Here is a 19,552-nt window from a genome sequence, read left to right on the forward strand (position 1 = left end):
GCATCAATGTTTGGCCCAAAGCCCAGACATTGTCTTGGCCCAAACCAGAAGACACTCCTCTCCCCAAAGGCCCAAACTGCACTATCTCCTGATTCTCCTCCCGTTCTGAAACCCAACTCTCCGTTGCCGTCAATCGCTATGACAGCTCATCCTCAACGGGCAACACAGCCCGATTACGCTCCCTCAGTCAACAACACCAATTCAATTTCAATCCCTATATGCGGACCCTCACAATCAATGTCGCCGATCTTGTTTACCCGCTCCGCCACGGTGTGATTCAGTTGTACACTCTCAGCATCCCCTCCAACGAAGCCAAAGCCACTCTCACGGCGGAGACTGCATTGGGCGCCATGAGGGGTCTGGAGACTTTCTCTCAACTCGTGTGGGGAAACTCCTCAATAGTGCCGGTAGGGCTTTATGTGACGGACTCGCCTCTGTTTGGACACAGAGGGATAATGCTTGACACATCAAGGATTCACTGTGGAGGTGAGGACATTCTAAGGACGATTGGCGCTATGAGTGCTAATAAATTGAATGTGTTTCATTGGCACATTACGGACTGTCACTCATTTCCATTGGTGGTGCCATCGGATCCAAACCTGGCCGCGAAGGATTCTCATGAGCCAAACCTCGCCGGATGACGTGAAAAAAAAAATCGTTCAATTTGGTCTCGAACATGGTGTTAGGGTTCTGCCGGAAATCGATTCTCCAGGTGAGTTCCTTATTCTTAGTTAAAAACAAGGATGTGATAGTTTCTAACTTTGTAATGATATCCTTATTATATGAGTGACGGGTTTTGAGTAAAAGACTGTAAATATGGATTATCCTGACCAGAATTTTGATTTCTCTATGGAAACTGGGAAGGCATCTAGCCACTGGATTCGAGGGAGAACCGGTCTAGTGCACGGGTCAATAGACCTGTTCAAATCCTTAGCAGTTGGATTAAGATAGGTGGATTCTGATCTCACTCCAACTCACCCACTATCGGGTGAGAACTGGTGGGAGGGGATGCAATGCGCATCACTCTCACTCCCCAAACAAGGGAGACTTTCAGTGGACCCATAGCAGCACCCGAGTAGTTCTTCATCTTGTTCACCTCGAATGGATTCAAAAACTCCAATAAATATAATAGTTCTTCTTGGTAGAAGTATCATCAATGGTCTAGCTGTAAACTGTACATGAAAATTGTTAAATAGCAATGACCTCTTGTTATGTTGGATTGATGAAGGTACTAGAGTGGAGATCAGATTTTCTTGCTTTAGATAATTGAAGATATGGAGTTGGTTGCTGGTTCAACCTGTTGTCGTTTGGGGGGGGGGGGGGGGGGGGGAGATAGGTAAACCGTCCGATCTACCTATCTTAATCCAACGGTGAGAGTTGAAGGAGAAGGCCCAACATTTTGATCCATAAATTGTAGACTGTCCGATCTACCTATCTTAATCCAACGGCTAAAGGTCTATTGACTGGTTTCTCCCACGAATCCTCTAGCCACTATTAAGAAACAATGGATAAATTACTTTCCATAATATGGAAATTAAAATACTTCTAAATAGATATGATCACTATGGATTGTAAACAATTAAACATTGTAATTTGTAAGGAATATAATTAATGTTGAGAATACAATAATAGATATATATAAATTACTTTCCATAATATGGATATTAAATACTTCTAGATACACATGATCATATGAATTGTCAACATTGTAATTTGTAAGGAACGTACAATGATTAGAATATATATAACTATATAAGGAAAGATAGTAAATAGAATATCACTATTAATCTTTTAAAATGTAACAGAATTTTGATTAAGATAGAATAAATATGAATGTGAACCTTCAATGAATTTGGATGATACTAAACTGACCCTGCAGAGTCAGAGAGGATTTATAGAATCTGTGATTAGCTAGGTTGGTCTTTCAATGGCGCTTCATTTGTTAAAGGCCATGAAGTTGTGCGTATTTTTCTTTTGTCTATTTTTCTTAACATCCAGAAGCAGTAGTTCTTCTCAATGGACTCTCCAGGTTCGGAATCACTTGAAACGCTTGAACAAGCCTCCCATCAAATCCATCAAGGTTCATTACCTGTTGTCTTTGACTCTTTATTTTTGGATTCAAATTTCTTGTGATTGTTCATAGTCTTTGATTCTGTTCAAACATGTGTGATTGAGACAGAGTCCAGATGGAGATATAATTGACTGCGTCCATATCTACGACCAACCAGCTTTGGATCATCCTTCCCTCAGAAACCATACAATTCAGGTCACTACCTTTTCTTTCTCCATTTTAAAAGATATTGAGATTAAGGAATGCCAAACCAATGATAATATGTATTAATTAGTTTTCTTCTACCAATCTCTTCGTAGATGAGACCAAGTGTTTATCCGGAGGGGGCTGCAGGCTACATGGAGTCTGAGAAAGGATCAAACCCGTTTACACAATTGTGGCAGTTGAATGGAAGATGTCCACAAGGAACTGTTCCCATCAGAAGAATTACAGAAGAAGATATATTAAGAGCAAGCTCTATCGAAAGATTTGGGATGAAGAGACCAAATACAATCCCGCGAACAAGTCCGACAGATTTTGGTGACGATTCATATGTTCATGAGGTACCTGATTAATTATCTCTCTCTCGCTTACTGGAAATCAAAAGTTTTGTAATTATTTTTGTAATAAATAAGGGATTACATTCCCATTACATATTTGATGTTAATTTGTTTTGGTATGTCTGGGATATTTAGTATGCAATTGCTTACATCGAAGGAAATGGGGAGAAGTATTATGGTGCCAAGGGAATTTTGAACGTATGGAAACCCAACACCCAAGGATTCGTCGAGTTCAGTTGTGCTCAACTATGGTTGTTGGGAGGTCCACTTGAAACTGGAAAACTCAACACTCTTGAAGCTGGTTGGCAGGTATTATATCATTATATCATGGTATCATAAATTTTACATATTTTTCTCTAATTTTCTCTGTAAACAAACAGGTCAACCCTCTCCTATTTGGAGATAACAACACACGCATATTCATCTATTGGACGGTAAGAAAAATGTGTATATGTTTTTACTATTATTTTCTTATACTGTCAAATTAATAACTTCTATCTCTCATTCAAAATGAACATACAACAGAACGATGGATATCAAACCAATGGTTGCTACAACATGTTGTGCTCAGGCTTTGTCCAAGTCAATAATGGAATTTCCATGGGTGCACAAATCAGTCCAGTTTCAGAGTATGGTGGTTCCCAATTTGATATCCTTGTATACATATGGAAGGTAAGCATCTGACTGGTTTTACGAATCGTGTTTATATAAAGAATTGAATTCTAATAGTTGGAGACTATGTACAGGACCCAAAGCAGGGTAACTGGTGGTTGCAATTTGGGAACGAGAAACCGCTAGGATACTGGCCAGCCTCATTGTTCCCCTATCTGAATGATAGTGCTACAATGATCGAGTGGGGAGGAGAGATTATAAACGAACAGAATGACGGACAACACACCACAACACAGATGGGTAGCGGCCATTTCCCTGGAGAAGGCTTTCACAAGGCTGCTTTCTTTAGGAATCTTAAATACATTGATAACTCCAACGTTCCTAGGGATCCTCGAGGGTTCAGCACTCTCCTCCAACAATCCTCCAACTGCTACGACATCCAGAGACACAACGACAGAGTCTGGGAATACGCATTTTTCTATGGAGGTCCTGGTAGAAATCCTAATTGTCCATGATTCGTGGTGATCCCGAGCTTGATTTTACTTGGACTTGTTTTATTCTTGTCTTCTTAATAACATCTCCATCAACTTGAAATCAAAGTCATTTAAAAAGATATAAGAAATCAATTGGAGAGGGTAACATTCTGTAGTTTTTAATTGTGGTTCATTTTTCTTTTAATGGCTTGAGCATATCCAAAGCTGGTTGGTCGTAAATATGGACGCAGTAGATTGTATTTCCATCTGGGCTCTGTTTCAATCACACATGTACAATACATAATCAAATATTTTAAAGAATCGCGGGAAATTTGAATCCAAAAATAAAGAATCAAAGACGACGGGTAATGAATCTTGATGGATTTGACGGGAGGTTTGTTCAAGCGTTTCAAGTGATTCCGAAGCTGGAGAGTGTATTGAGAAGAACTACTGCTTCTGGATATATAGAAAAATAGACACAAGAAAAATACAAACAACTTCATGGCCTTTAACAAAGTGGCATAGACAGACCAACTTCTATAGCAAATCACAAATTCCCAATGTCAACTCTCCAGAAATAAGAGTTTTCTTTTTGTCAAAATTCCTATGTTTGATTGGTGGGATTATTGGAATATAGAATTCCAAAAAAAATCTAGATTTTCTTCAAAGGAAGAATTCTCATTTCCTCCCAAAAAGAGAGGAATTCTAAGAAAATTTGGAATCTGAATTTCCCACAAAGGGGATATTTTCATTTCCTCTCAAAAAAGGATCTGGGAGCTTCGCAATTCATTTAAAATCATTTAGTTTATAATTTGAATAAAATGGTTTGAGAAATATACCACATCACACTACATTTTTTGTTCTTCTATTTTCAAAATTTATCTGATTTTTTCTCTACTATTAGATGTGAATTGTAGACTATGAAATTGCGGAGCCCTCAAATCTCCCAAAATAGAGGAATTCTCATTAAGGATTGCGAATCCTCACTTATTTTTAACTAATTATCTATAATGCCCTTTTGAAAAACACATTATTTCGATAAAATCCTTTATATTTTATTTTTTCATTTCTATTTTTTATTATCATTTTTAATTTAGATATTCAAATTATATTTTTGATTTTTAATTTAAATGTCATACAATATAAAATAATTATTTAATACATTATTTTAAACTGTACATGATAATAATGATATTTCATTAATCTAAGCATTATTTCGTTGTAATTTTACTCTAACTAAACATGACCAAGGAAGCCAAAGATGCTAGAGAACCTACAGGAAATCCCAAGAAAAATGGAATGGCAGGGAATCCCTAAGAAATCCCAACAGTCGCGTAATTCCAACAACCATGCATGATCTTAACAACTAGTTGATCTGGCAGGAATCTCAACGATCAACACTCATGAGGTATTGTAGGTATGGTAGGACGTTTGATGCAATCCCAACGACCATACCTCACCCACTATAAGAGGCATGCTCTGTCTCAGGTATGCCCAGACTCTGAACTAAAAAGCTCTACACTCTTGATTTACTCCTAAGAAGTTAATAACTTGAGCGTCAGAGTGTCCCTAGGCCACGAACAGTAGCCCTCCCTTTGCTTCTGTAAGTTCTGAGGTTCGACATCTATGTCATAACTTGGACTCCAACTGCTGAAGTTTAGGTCGTGCAGATTTTTGCATCGATAGAAAGTAATTTATCCATTGCTTCTTATTAAAATTTATTTATAATAATGTATATATATGATATTTATCCACCTATGCAAATGAAGGGGAAGATCAAAAGTATAAAATTTGGAGTAGACTACCATATTGTGGGACAAATGTGAAAAAGTATGAAAGAATATCATCGAAAGTTCTATTTATGATAAAATAAAATAAAAAATTCTTTTAAATTATCTAAAATAATGAATAAAAAGTTGAATAAAGTTCATCTCTTAATATTTGTAAATTCCTAAACTGACTAAGTATAACGTTTGCTATTATGAAATGAAGGGTTAGGGTTTAAACCTTTTCGCATAATCATATATGGTTGTGCATCTATTTTACCAAAAAAAATTATTGTTTTAATATTTTATTAAAATATGGAAAAACGACATATGATAGAAGTTGAATCTTCAACCATCTTCTTCATCTTTCACTTCTCTAACATTATTCTTCTTCTACAACTCATTATTTCTGTTAAATATCTCTGCAACACTAACCTCGTGCAGTTCTGTTGTATTCTTGTGCAGGGTTAGTCGAAAGAAGTGATTGATCAAGGAATGTAAAATAATGTTTGCGGGTTTGTGTTGAGTGTTAACCTGGAGTCTGATGGTGTCTCTGATTGGATTATCCAGCAAATAAAGTTAATGTAATTCATACTCTTATCATCAAGCAAATAATGCTTGGATGTGCACAAGCCATTAAAAGGAAAGGAAAAACAAAACACAATCAAAAACTACCGAATGTACCTCACCGATTAATTTCTTATATCTTGTAAAATGATTTTGATTTCAAGTTGTTGATGGAGGTGTTATTAAGAAAGAAGACAATAATAAAACATGTCCAAGTAAAATCAAGCTTGGTCACAAGGAAGGCCGGAATCATGGACAACTAGGATTTCTACCAGGACCGCCGAAGAAAAAGGAGGTTTCCCAGACGTGACCATTGTATTTCTGGATATCATAGCAATTGGATGATTGTTGGAGGAAAGTCCCAAGCCCTTGAGGATCCCTAAAAACGTTGGTGTTATCAACGTATTTAAGATTCCTAAAGAAAGCAGCCTTGTGAAAGCCTTCTCCAGGGAGATGGCCGCTACCCATCTGAGTTGTGGTGTGTTGTCCGCCTGACTGCTGGTTTATAATCTCTCCTCCCCACTCGATCGCTGCAGCACTGTCGTCCAGATAATTGAACAACGAGGCTGGCCAGTATCCTAGCGGTTTATTATGCCCATATTGCAACCACCAGTTACCTTGCTCTGGGTCCTGTACGTAGTCTCCAACTATTAGAATTCAAATTCTTCATTAAAAAAAAACAATTCATAAACCAGTAAGATGTGTACCTTCCATATGTTTACAGGGATATCAAATTGGGTACCACCATACTGTGAAATTGGACTGACTTTTCCACCGAAGGACATTTCATAACTGACTTGGACAAAGCCTGGACACTTGAGATTGTAGCAACCCGTGGATTTATATCCATCGGTCTGTTGTATATATGTTCATTAGTGACAGAAGTTATTAACTTTACAATATAAGAAAATGATGACAAAAACATCAACATTTTTCTTACCGTCCAATAGATGAACATGCGTGTGTTGTTATCTCCGAATAATGTAGGGTTAACCTGTTCGTTTACGTCGAAAATTAAGAGACAAGATGTAAAACTGATGATGGTTTGATGCATTGATATCATAATATATATAATACCTGCCAACCAGCTTCAATACTGTTGAGTTTTCCAAATTCAAGTGGACCTCCCAACACCCATATTTGAGCTGCACTGAACTCGCCCAGTTGGGTATTGGGTTTCCATACGTTTATAATTCCCTTGGCACCATAATACTTGGCCCCTTTTCCATAGATGTAAGCAATTGCATACTAAAAATCCCGGAAAACCCAAAACAAGTTAACATCAAATATGTATGGGAATGTAATCCCTAATAAAAAATAATCGATCAAACGAGCGGTTTTTTTTTATTCCAGGAAGCGAGACAAGAGGTGATTTATCAGGTACCTCGTGACCATTTTGAACGGCACCAAGCTCTGTCGGGCTTGTTTGCGGGATTGTATATGGTTTTTTCATCCCAAACCTTTCAATAGAGCTTGCTCTTAATATGTCTTCTTCTGTAATTCTTCTGATGGGAACAGTTCCTTGTGGACATCTTCCATTCAACTGCCACAACTGTGTAAACGACTTTGATCCTTTCTCCGACTCCATGTTGCCAAGAGCCCCCTCCGGATAAACACTCGGTCTCATCTGCGAAGAGATTAGTACAAAAAAGCTAATTAATACATATTCATGTTATCAATGGTTTGGCATTCCTTAATCTTGGTAGCTTTTAAAAATGGAGAAAGAAAAGGTAGTGACCTGAATTGTATGGTTTCTAAGGGCAGGATGATCCAAAGCTGGTTGGTTGTAAATATGGACGCAGTCAATTATATCTCCATCTGGACTCTATTTCAGTCACACATGTACAATACAAAATCAAAGACTATAGATCTGACAACAAAGAATCAAAGATAACAGGTAATGAACCTTGATGGATTTGACGGGAGGCTTGTTCAAGCGTTTCAAGTGATTCTGAACCTGGAGAGTCCATCGAGAAGAACTACTGCTTTTGGGTATCAAGAAAAATAGACACAGGAAAAATACAAACAACTTCATGGCGGCCTTTAACAAATGAAGCGCTATAGACCAACCAAGCTTGCTAATAACACATTCTATAAATCCGCTTTGGCTCTGCAGGGTCAGTCTCCTTTTATATCCAATTATAGTTACTATGTTTCCTTATATATTCTCATCATTATATATTCCTTACCAACTACAATGTTTCCATTCCATATTTAGAAGTATTTTAATTTACATATTATGGAAAGCTATTTATCCATTAATGCTTCTTATTAAATTGTACTCCTAATTAAGGTATAAATGATACTATCCGCCGCTGCAATTCTATATTCAATTTCTTTTCTCTTTTACAATGGAAACTAACGGGCTATTTTTGTTTTGAGGGGAGAATGCGGGTGAGATTAATATATTCTCTTGTTTGATTTTGAGTTTTGGAGGATGGAATCCCAAACTCATTCCACCATTTATTCTCCCTTGTAGAGAATAGTCAAGCTCACCAAAATGGTGCGAATGGTTATTCTCGACAAGGGAGAGTGAGTTTTGAGACTCTTTTACACTTATTATAAAATATTGTTTTATTTTCTAAAAAGAAAAAAAGAAGGATAATATGAAAATTGTACTATTAATATTCTCACACTCGTGATCACTCTTTATTATATACCAAATATGACTATGTTCACCCCATACTCGTCATCTCATGCTCACCTCACACAATTATGAATCAAATGCCCTGTAAGGGCCTTTGATCTATGTAAAGTTAGAATACTTGGATCGCCCTCTCTTTCGAAATATTTTGATAAGTTGCATATACCGTATTTAATTTCTAGTATATTCTAGCATATCAATGTTAAAACTCAGAAACCCTAAATTTAGAAACTAACACAAAAGGAACTAATCAAAGAAGAAAATTTTGCAAGAACAAACTACTAATGAAAAACTACCTTTGAGAGAGAATGTGATTCTGCTGCATATTCTTATTAAACATGCAAGTAGTATCATGTGCGTGTTATAAAGTTATGTATTTGGTTTGTGTTAACTGTTAATTAAGTGTTAATCTGGAATATATCTGATTATTTCTACGTAGTTCATGTGCGTGTTATGATTGTGTCAATATCGATCGGATAATAAGATTTCTTGATTCATCAAATGCTTGCTTGGATATGGACAAGCCATTAAAAGGAAATTAAATCGAACAACAATTAAAAACTATACCGAAGGAGAAGTTGCAGCTGGAGATGTTATTAAGAAGACATGTCCAAGTAAAATCAAGCTTTTGGTCACCAGGAATTAATCATGGACAATTAGGATTTCTACCAGGACCGCCATAGTAAAAGTAGTATTCCCAGGGGCCACCCCTGTATTTCTTGACATCGTAGCAGTTGGGGGATTGTTTGACGAAAGTGGCGAGTCCTTGAGGATCCCTGAGAACGTTGGAGTTGTCAACGTATTTGAGATTCCTAAAGAAAGCGGCCTTGTGAAAGAATTCTCCAGGGAAATGGCCGCTACCCATCTGTGTTGTGGTGTGTTGTCCGCCTGTTTGTTTGTTTACAATCTCTCCTCCCCACTCGATCAACGTAGCACTGTCAGCCAGAAAGGTGAACAATGAGCCTGGCCAGTATCCTAGCGGTTCACCGTTCCCATATTGCAACCACCAGTTACCTTGATTTTGGTCCTGTATGTATTCTCCAACTATTAGAATTCAATTTATATATATATATATAGATATATATAAACCAGTAGTGAGATGTGTACCTTCCATATGTTTACTTGGATGTCAAATTGGGAACCACCATACTCTGAAATTGGAAGGATTTGTGAACCTAGGGCTATTTCATGACTGACTTGGACAAAGCCTGGGCACATGAGATTGTAGCAACCCTTGGATTGATATCCATCGCTCTGTCGTATGTTCATTTTGCGTTACTGACAGAAGTTATTAATTTGACAATAATCATCATCAATCGAGTGTATATCAAAAGAAAAAAATACTAAAAACATAAACAATTTTCTTACGGTCCAATAGATGAACACGCGAGGGTTGTTATCTCCATATTGAGCCGGGTAGACCTGTTTGTTTACGTAGAAAATTAGAGAAAAGTAAGAGCGAGAATGTAAAACTGATGATAGTATGATATGTTAATACAATACCTGCCAACCAGATTCAATGCTGTTCAGTTTTCCAATATCAACTGGACCTGCCACCACCCATGTTTGAGCTAAACTGAACTCAACGGGTTCTTGGATTATGGGTTTCCATACGTTAAGACTTCCTTTGGCACCATAATACTTGGCCCCATTTCCGGTGATATAAGCAATTGAATACTAAAAATCCCAGACAAACCAAAACAAGTTAGCATCATCTATGTCATAATCTGTGGGCCCCATGTTCTCTCCTGCAAACTAGCTTACAAGGGGTAGGGAAACCCACATCATATATACAAGCCCAAGCTTGTCAGCCCAAACGATATGGGACAAGAACCATAAGGTTCTCGCACTCCCTACAAGTGTGAGGTGGAAGTGACATTCAACAACTCAACACGGGGAGGATAGTGCGTTCCATCTAGACATTAGGCCCCCTCCGATACCATGTCATAATCTATGGATCCCATGATCTCTCTTGCAAACAGACTTACAAGGGGAATGAAAACCCACATCATATATACAAGACCAATTAAGCTTATTAACTCAAACGATGTGGGACAAGAACCATAAGATTCTCACAAAATATGCAATGGGAATGTAATCTTTTATCAAAAATAATCAATCAAACGAGGGTTTTTTTTTTTTTTTTTTTTTATAATTTCCTCATATACCTCATGACCATTTTCTTTGGGACCTATATCTGTCGGGCTTGTATGCGGTATTGTATTTGGTTTCTTCATCCCAAACCTTTCAATAGAGCTTGCTCTTAATATGTCTTCTTTTGAAATTCTTCTAATAGGAATAGTTCCTTGTGGACATCTTCCATTCAACTGCCACAATTGTGTAAATGACTTTGATCCTTTCTCCAACTCCATGTAGCCAAGAGGCCCCCCCGGATAAACACTTGGTCTCATCTACCAAGAGATTAATGCATATTCATATTATCATTGGTTTGGCATTACTTCATCTCAACAGCTTTTAAAATAGAGAAATTACAGAGAAGGTAGTGACCTCAATTGTATGGTTTCTGAGGGAAGGATGATCCAAAGCTGGTTGGTCGTAGATATGGACGCAATCAATTATATCTCCGTCTGGACTCTGTTTCAACCACACATGTACAATACATAATCAAATTAAAATGTGAAACATATATGTACAATACATAATCAAATACTATAAAGAATCATAGGCAGTCTAAATCCAACAATACAATAAAGAATCAAAGACGACAGGTAATGTACCTTGATGGATTTGACGGGAGGCTTGTTCAAGCGTTTCAAGTGATTGCGAACCTGGACAGTCCATTGAGAAGAACTACTGCTTCGGGGTGTCGAGAAAAGTAGACACATGAAAAATATGCACAACTTCATGGCCATTAACAAATGAAGTGCCATAGACATACCAACCCTAGCTAATCACAAATTCTATAAATACTCTCTGCCTCTGCAGGGTCAGTGTAATATCATCCAAACATTCATGTCGTTTTGAATTCATTCTATCTTAATCGAAATTGTGTTCCATTTAAAAAGATTAGTAGTGATATTCTAGTTACAATCTTTACTTATACATTAATTCTCATCATTATATATGCCTTACAAATTACAATGTTTCCATTCCATGCATATATATATATGGATCGTGTCTATTAAAATTATTCTATTTTCCATATTATGGAAAGTATCCATTGCTTAATTCTTATTGAACTTTACTCCTAATCAATGAATAAATGATACTTATCCATAGGTGCAATTCTATATTCAATTTCTTTTAACTTTTAATTTAGCTTGTAGTATTTCTTTTAACTTTTAGTTTACCTCGTCCTCACTCGAGTTAGGGTTCTTCGATATTTTATAATAACTAGCTAGTAGGGAGCTTATTGCACGAGAAGTACCAACAAAACAAAATATCAAATTTTAACAAATACTATATACATATATATATGTTGTAATAATATATATACTCAAGAGTGCCGTTGCTGGCCTCCTTTGTAACTCTCAAGTTTATGTTTAACCCACGAAGTTTCAACAAGGTTGCTCATTGTATTGCTCAATTTGTATTGAAAACCCTTATGCCTTGCGAATGGAGATCATCTATCTTTCGAGCCTACGTGGCTCCCGGATGTTGTAATGACAGATTTACTGTCGATTTTTGGTTAATAAAATACATTCCTCCCCTTCCAAAAAAAAATATAATTATAATCAGTTTATCAAAAAAAATATAATTATAATCAAGTTAGTATTATCATAATCATAAGTGCATAATATTACTCCAATTGATATCCTATTTTTTGATGCCCTAGCCCATGTGCCCATAGAAATTTTCTACCCTTTTGCTTATTGCAGTGAATCAGTGATTAAGATAAATTAATCATTTTATTTTCCTTAAAAATATATGTTAAATAATTAATAAACTATTATTTTTGGGATGTTTTAACTCATGAGCTAAAATAAAAATATATACGAAAGACAAACTAAACTTGACATAAACAAAGGAGATCATGCTACCCAGAAAAGAAAATGCCATGTAATTTTCTTGCACTTCAAATATGAAGCATGAATATTTAAGGTTCATAAATTGCACACATTTTATACCCTTTATTCTTAGTCTTTAGTTATGTTTTCCATCTCATTTTGGTTACTAATTATGCTAGTTTTTCAATTTCAGGTTTATTTAATGGAATAAAACAAAACTTGTCAACTTTGGGACATTGACCAGCATTTTGGAATTTGATGGAATGATATGTAAACTGACCACTTTTCTGGTTTATTCATCAACATAACTCCCATTACAAGACTAAGACTCCTCTAATATACTCCGATTGCTTTCTTATTTCTTACGAAAATGATATTTGTCCCAACAACTGGGATCAAGTTCCTGAGGTGAATCACATGCTCTTCAAATATGATTTATACACCTCAGCAATTGCTGGTACAAGTAGCACTTCTCTATTTCATGAGGCTCAAGCCCATGTGCCCATGGAAATTTTCCACCCACTTATATTGATTGTCACACGTGCAATTCCTTTAGCTTACGTATGAAATTTTGTGCGTAAAACTCAACAACTGATATGACTAAGATATCACATGTTGTGATTCCTATATATGTGAAATTGTTAAATAATTAATAAATATCTCAACAGTTTGGTATCTCAGTTATCCTAAATGTTTAGTTGCACGCACAAGATTCAAGTGAATTCGTGAGTTCCACATGTCCCACATTATGCACATTAAATCTTGTATGTACAACTTAACAACTGAGATAACTGAAATATCCTCTACTGAGATCTCTATCACTACTAATATATGCAAAATTGTTAAATAATTAATAAAGATCCTAACAGTTTGGTTTTCAAGTTATCCTATGGACACTCAAGATTCAAATAAATTCATGGACTCCACATGTCTCACATGATACACATGAAATCTTATACGTACAACTGAACAAACAACTGTGATAATTAAGATACCACCTATTGGAATTCCTATCATGACTTGATTGTAAACGCATGAGCTGAAATAAAAATATATGTGAAGACAAACTAAACTTGACATGAACAAAGGTGATCATGCTACCCAGAAAACAAAAATACCAAGTAATTTTCCCACACTCCAAATATGAAGCATGGATATTTCATTTGTCTTTATCTCCATCAAGGAGTGTTGACATGGCTAAGTTCAAACCATTAAACTTGAAATACAAAGCAACTGAATGGAAGTACAGTTCTGATGTATTAAGAATCTCATCGATCACCAATCCAATGGCACAATTTAATCAAGTTCTTTAAGTAAAACTTACCGAAGAACGGACTGTTAACCAACTAGAAAGCACTACTTGGGATGGCATCAAAAAGGTTTATTAGCACTGCAGAATCAATAGACTTCCACATGCCACTGCTTGTTCTTTTTCAGTTGTGAAAGCTTCTGTTCCCAGCTTTCCCCTCTCTCTTCTGCAACTCTCTTCAATGTATCTTGGATTCCAGGCATCATACCCTTGAGCCCGCAGAAATAAATATGAGCCCCATTGTCCAAAAGTTTGAAGATTTCATCACTGTATTCCTCAATTTTGTCTTGAACATACATCTTGCCCCCGGTCTTGTTCTTTTGTTCTCTACTGAGTGCCCTGTCGTATCGGAAGTGACCGGGATGGTCCTTAAGATATTGGGTGAACTCGTCGTCGTAGAGAAGACTGTCGGTATTGGCTACCCCGAGGAAAAGCCAGGCAAGGCCACCAAAGTTGAATGTAGGTACAGACTCCATGAACATGCGTCGGAGATAGCCTCTATAAGGAGCGACGCCTGTGCCAGTCGCAATCATTATGTGTGTAGCATTTGGGTCATCTTCAGGTAGAAGCATTATCTTGCCAGAGGGGCCTGTCGATGAAATTATAGTTTAGTTAAACAGCAAAAAACCGTACTTGACCAAGAATCTGCAGAATGCAGAGTCTATAGCTTACATATGCATAACAATAACTATTGAACAGCCCCAACTAAATAAAATAGCATAATAGTAATGACAACCAACAATTGGAGTGAATGTGTAAAATTTCAAAACAAAGAAGCAAGTACGGGCAACAAAAAAAACCTGTAGCCAAAGCAGTAACAAGTGACCTTATCCATCAATGACTGAAACCCCTCCCCATCCCCAAAAAAGGAATTTCCTGAGTACAAGAAAGCGTGTTTTATTGTAACATTTGGGGGCTTCGAATCGAAGAACTCATGGAGCCAATAATTAACCTTCCAGGCAGAGTAAAGGACAAATAGATAATGAATTGGACAACAGAACAATGAACATTCCAGAAATTTGGTTTTGGAGAATGTTCAGTTCACGTCCTCCTCTATTCATCATAGTCAAAGTTGACCTGTTTAGCAAGTACCTAAAACTTGACCTTGCAACCAGATAATACAGGGAAAACTGATAAAGAATTGGATAATAGAAGTATAGAACAACGAATATTCAAGAAATAAACTTCCGTAGATTGTTCAATTTTAATTCTCCTTTTATCATAATCTTCAAAGGTTAAAGTTTCCTAGCAAACGATTAGAACTTAATAGGGAATCATAGACTACGTCTGCCTGACCTTGCTATTAGAAAATTTAGCAAGTTTCACATTCTACCAACCAAACTATCCTCATCAATTAACTGCAATTGCCAATACCAAATATAAACCTGTCAGACTAACCAAATTATATGAACTTCCACATCTTGTTGTTCAAGCTATTCCCGGAGAGTTAAACATTTGTGTATTGATAAGACACTTATGAAATGTCTTCCGTTAAACAATTTCCAATTCAATAATGTCCTTGCCCATATGGTGCTGAATCCATATGGTGCAAACAAGTGAATATGTCAGTACATATCAACTGGTTTCATACATTGATCAGTTGTACTGAAACATAACATAGGAAAGCACAAAAAGGATCCATATTCTAACAAATAAGTAGGACTATACCTGTGATCTTCACTTTATCTCCAGGCTTCGAGTTGCAAAGGAAATTGCTGCATATACCATTCTTTGAGGGGTCCTCTTTTCCAGTCTCAGGGTCATAGTAGACAGCACGACGAACACATAAACTAGCAGTCTTGCCATCAAAATTGTCTCCATATCTGGTTGATGCAATTGAGTAAAGGCGAACATTATGTGGAGCCCCTGGCTTTTTAGGGTTCTCCCCCTGCAATACAAGTGAAAATTTTGATTGGAGAACTCCTTTTGAGAATTCAGCTGACTTTAATCACCAATGGCACATAAAACTTTAAGAAAACACCAAAAATACCAATAGCATACTAGTCATTGGAGCTCTTGTATGATGGGGCTGGGCACCAAGTAGACTACAATAAACTCAATCACAATCACGCATACATTCAGCAACAAACTACTCCAATAAAGTAGATGACAGACAGGGCCACAGAGAAATTAAGAATACAGCAGAATAGAAAAAAGTGAATCACAAGACAAATGATGACTTACAGGAGGAATTACACCATAACTTTGTCCTTCCCAGTAAGGAACATTCCCATCATGATCAATCACAATGTGGCAAGTCTCTCCAGGAGCTTTTGAACCTACAACTCTCTCAACAGAAACAATGGTCGCAGTGTACGGTTCTTTGGGTTTGTATGTGTTCAAAGGGGGATCTTTTGCATTCTCCAGTTCTAAAGGCGAGACCAAAACCTTAGATCTACTGGCTTGTTGAACTGACATGCAGACTACATGCCGATTTTTCAAGGAAGCATTCCTTAGTTTCAAGTCCAAAGTTAAAGCCGGGGCCCATGATCTGTCTGTGAAGCCTAAACTATATGTCTGCAACAAAATTAAGAGCAACAGTCAGAAACACAAGTAGCACATGCAAGCATATAAGGAAGAACAAATGACAGTGCAAATGCACCTAGCAAATTTCAGAGGCATAATTCTAATAGTAACAACTTGAATGAACAAAGATAACAACGAACAGCAGCATATGAGAAGCTGGAGATGATTAGGTATCTGAAAGCTATGAAGATGAGTGTAAGGAATGAAATACAGGATCATTTATTTTTACCTTAAAATATAAACTACTTGACCTATTTAACAGATTGGATCGACTCAGCAGGTACAAGCCAGGATAAAGGAAGAGAAGAGAGTTAGGATAGGTAGGCAAAACCTACAGCATAAATCTTAAGAAGAGAATAGAGAAACTGAAAATGAAATGGATGAATAAGAATGATAGGGATGCTTTAGACTTATGGAGAGATGAACAAACTGGATGGAATGAAAAGAGAACCTACTTATCGGACTGGATTCATGAGGTGGACAACAAAATTTTTGGGAGAAAAACGCGAAGAAAAAGAGACAATGATGGATCAAACACTACAACAAGATGAAGAATTTTTGTGATATTCAACTGTTGCTCATATCAATATATAAATATATAGCCTCAGTATGAACATTCACTTAATTTTTTTCCGTATGGTCTCATCGATATGTGGTCGCAAATCAAGTAATAAGGCAGAAAGCTAGCGAAGAAATAAAAGAGCTTGAACCTTTGATCAGTTCCATTTTCCATTTGACAGTTTGTATTAACATTTGCATTGAACAACATTTGTACTTGGATAAGTTAAAATAAAGGTAAACAACTCTCGTGCAAAAGACTCCCGCAGTGGGCAAGGTCGGAGACAAATAGGATACACGCAGACCTTACCCCTACATAATATGTGAAGAGACTGTTTCCAGGAATTGAACCTATTATTTCTAGGTTACACCACTGCAAATCTACCACTAGGCCACATGTTCGTCTTTTGGTAAATAACACTCGCGCACAACTCCCACAGTGGGCGAAATTGGAAACAAGTTAGATATATGCAAACCTTACCCTCACATAAAATTAAGTGATTAAATTATTCTAGCATATCTACAAGGAGAAGAAAATAGAGGTAGACGAAAATAACACCAACAAATGCTTTTACCTCTCCAAATTCCCAACACAAACACACATAGAAGAGGCAAACAAGGAGGATTGGATGGTCAAAGGTTCTTTAAGCAAAGTTATGAAGAGGTACCTACTTACGTAAAACTGCAAGGATTGTAATTGAAGATTTACTACTAAATAGAAATTAGGCTTCAAGATACAGGAGATCTCTACTGCTAATGAATAAAATTTTAGTCATATAACCGATAAACTTTCAATCTAGAATATCATAAATTTTAAAGCATCAAAAACCAGCTAGTCCAAGACCTCATCACAAAATGCAAACCAAAATAGTTCAAATCAATAACACACAAAACTTTTCACAACAAAAAAGCAGCTAATAGCTTTCAGAAAAATTAGCATCTGACCCATTAAATCTTTTGGTCCCTTCCAAGCATAGGTCCACGTCATTCCTCTATGAAGTAAAAAACAGGAAGATAATGGACAGCACAAGCAGAAACATGGCAACTCTTACTCAATCTAATAACTTGGCATAAATATGGAAGTCCTAATTTTTTTAATACATGGAGCAAAAGCTCCAACTAATACTGCTGAAAACGATGAGCGGAAAATAGTAGACAAAACACTTGTAAAACACAATTCAAAGCAGTGGTTTGAGAGCATAACAAACGATTTACCTTTAAAACGGATCTTCTTAGGGAAGACGAATCACTCCCAACAGGAACAGCCAGAGCAGCCTGCCCAACAAAAGAACATGTTAAAAAGTAGATCTTTTAATCAAAAAATGAGCTGAACGTTGAATTCATCACTGGGTTTCTGTTGGATAATGCGAGAGAACAAATAAATCGCAAAAAGTGATATTTCCAAGATTAAATTTGATTTTTTTTCTCAGAAACGAAACAGAGGGTTAATCAGCGATCGGGAATAACCTGAGAGACGGCAAGATGAGCCATGATAAGATGCCGGGAAGAGAAAGGAATAGAGAGATCAAAGGCAAATTGGGTTTCTTTCTCCTCTGAAGAGAGAGAAAGAGAGAGTGATTCTTATAGAGAGCCAAATGAATCCTTTGGAGACTAGCAAAAGCCGAGTTGGCTTCTCGATACTCCTACTGGCCTGTTCTTGTCACATTGATACCTGATTTTCTTCTTTCTTTATTCATGGATTTCTTACCAAAACAGGGGCATCAAAATTACTATAATATCCCTAGACATTCAACAATGGATATTGGATATGTAAAGTGGGCCGGCCCAGCACGACCCGCAAAGAACACGGAGCCTGCAACGGGCTGAGCAAGTCCCATATGGCCCGGCCCGATAAACAATAAAAGTTAGGCCCGAACGTGCTATAGCCCTAAGGGCCGCACCACCAGGCCCTTATACTGAAATTTGAGAAAAAGTACAAATATCCAAAAAAGGCCCAATTAACAGCCATAAAACGACTATTTCTAGAACAAAATTACTTCTCAGACCCAGTGGACCCATATATTATGCAGTAGATCACTCCTACTTTCCAGTTTTCGCATAAAAAAGCCAAGCCAAGCGAGGTAAGAAGTAAAAGTAAAAAACGATGTCGCCAATAATGTAAGTGAGGTGAGGTGAGGTAATACGAGGTAAAAATTTATGATGTTGTGAAGTGAGTTTTGTTGACAAAAAACGTTTGACGTGTCATAAAAAACTATGATATTATAAGATGAAGTGTATTTAAACGTAATACAAACACATTGTCAATCAGTATCGATAATTTGAACAAGACACAAAAAGTGGGTAGCCCATCACCATCAATCTTCTAGTCCAGGAAATTGTCATCTTGTGGACCCCACAATTTCCTGGACTTAGATGTTCCTTCCGTGACTTCCCGGTCAGCACCACAATTTCCCGGTCATTTGCCCTCAATCACTTCCCGGTCAGCTGCCCGGATTAGGGTAAAGAAGAACTAACCCATCATTTTCCTTAACAAATTTTATGTTGAATAAAAAAAATCA

General features: G+C 36.9%; 4 protein-coding genes across 5 annotated transcripts; 1 reads left to right on the top strand and 3 right to left on the bottom strand.

The window, feature by feature from the left end:
- The first annotated feature begins 581 nt into the window (after nucleotides 1-581).
- LOC120014982 lies at nucleotides 582-3,914 on the top strand. Of its 2 annotated transcripts, XM_038867261.1 has the most exons (8): nucleotides 582-712; nucleotides 1,999-2,080; nucleotides 2,180-2,266; nucleotides 2,371-2,613; nucleotides 2,746-2,919; nucleotides 2,991-3,044; nucleotides 3,136-3,282; nucleotides 3,357-3,911. In XM_038867261.1, exons 4-8 carry the CDS (start codon nucleotides 2,371-2,373, stop codon nucleotides 3,735-3,737), a joined length of 999 nt encoding a protein of 332 aa, XP_038723189.1. In that variant the 5' UTR covers nucleotides 582-712; nucleotides 1,999-2,080; nucleotides 2,180-2,266; the 3' UTR covers nucleotides 3,738-3,911. The 2 variants fall into 2 exon arrangements, with proteins under 2 accessions (XP_038723189.1, XP_038723110.1); XM_038867182.1 differs by lacking the exon at nucleotides 582-712 and having other exon boundaries at nucleotides 1,761-2,080; nucleotides 3,357-3,914.
- Nucleotides 3,915-6,277: 2,363 nt separating this feature from the next.
- LOC119996414 lies at nucleotides 6,278-8,063 on the bottom strand. Its single transcript, XM_038843041.1, has 7 exons — nucleotides 7,935-8,063; nucleotides 7,767-7,853; nucleotides 7,413-7,655; nucleotides 7,106-7,276; nucleotides 6,969-7,022; nucleotides 6,736-6,882; nucleotides 6,278-6,658 (listed from the first exon to the last, which is right to left on the bottom strand). Exons 1-7 carry the CDS (start codon nucleotides 8,061-8,063, stop codon nucleotides 6,278-6,280), a joined length of 1,212 nt encoding a protein of 403 aa, XP_038698969.1.
- A 1,255-nt stretch (nucleotides 8,064-9,318) lies between these two features.
- Nucleotides 9,319-11,556, bottom strand: LOC119996421. The gene is made up of 7 exons (XM_038843051.1): nucleotides 11,411-11,556; nucleotides 11,166-11,267; nucleotides 10,841-11,083; nucleotides 10,176-10,349; nucleotides 10,041-10,094; nucleotides 9,780-9,944; nucleotides 9,319-9,699 (listed from the first exon to the last, which is right to left on the bottom strand). Exons 1-7 carry the CDS (start codon nucleotides 11,543-11,545, stop codon nucleotides 9,319-9,321), a joined length of 1,254 nt encoding a protein of 417 aa, XP_038698979.1. The 5' UTR covers nucleotides 11,546-11,556.
- Nucleotides 11,557-13,732: 2,176 nt separating this feature from the next.
- Nucleotides 13,733-18,676, bottom strand: LOC119999452 (ferredoxin--NADP reductase, root isozyme, chloroplastic). Its single transcript, XM_038847024.1, has 5 exons — nucleotides 18,501-18,676; nucleotides 18,249-18,308; nucleotides 16,134-16,466; nucleotides 15,618-15,837; nucleotides 13,733-14,538 (listed from the first exon to the last, which is right to left on the bottom strand). Exons 1-5 carry the CDS (start codon nucleotides 18,522-18,524, stop codon nucleotides 14,039-14,041), a joined length of 1,137 nt encoding a protein of 378 aa, XP_038702952.1. The 5' UTR covers nucleotides 18,525-18,676; the 3' UTR covers nucleotides 13,733-14,038.
- Between the last annotated feature and the right edge of the window lie 876 nt (nucleotides 18,677-19,552).

The sequence above is a fragment of the Tripterygium wilfordii genome, chromosome 1 (assembly GCF_013401445.1).
Source record: "Tripterygium wilfordii isolate XIE 37 chromosome 1, ASM1340144v1, whole genome shotgun sequence".
In the NCBI taxonomy this organism is placed as follows: Eukaryota; Viridiplantae; Streptophyta; class Magnoliopsida; order Celastrales; family Celastraceae; genus Tripterygium; species Tripterygium wilfordii.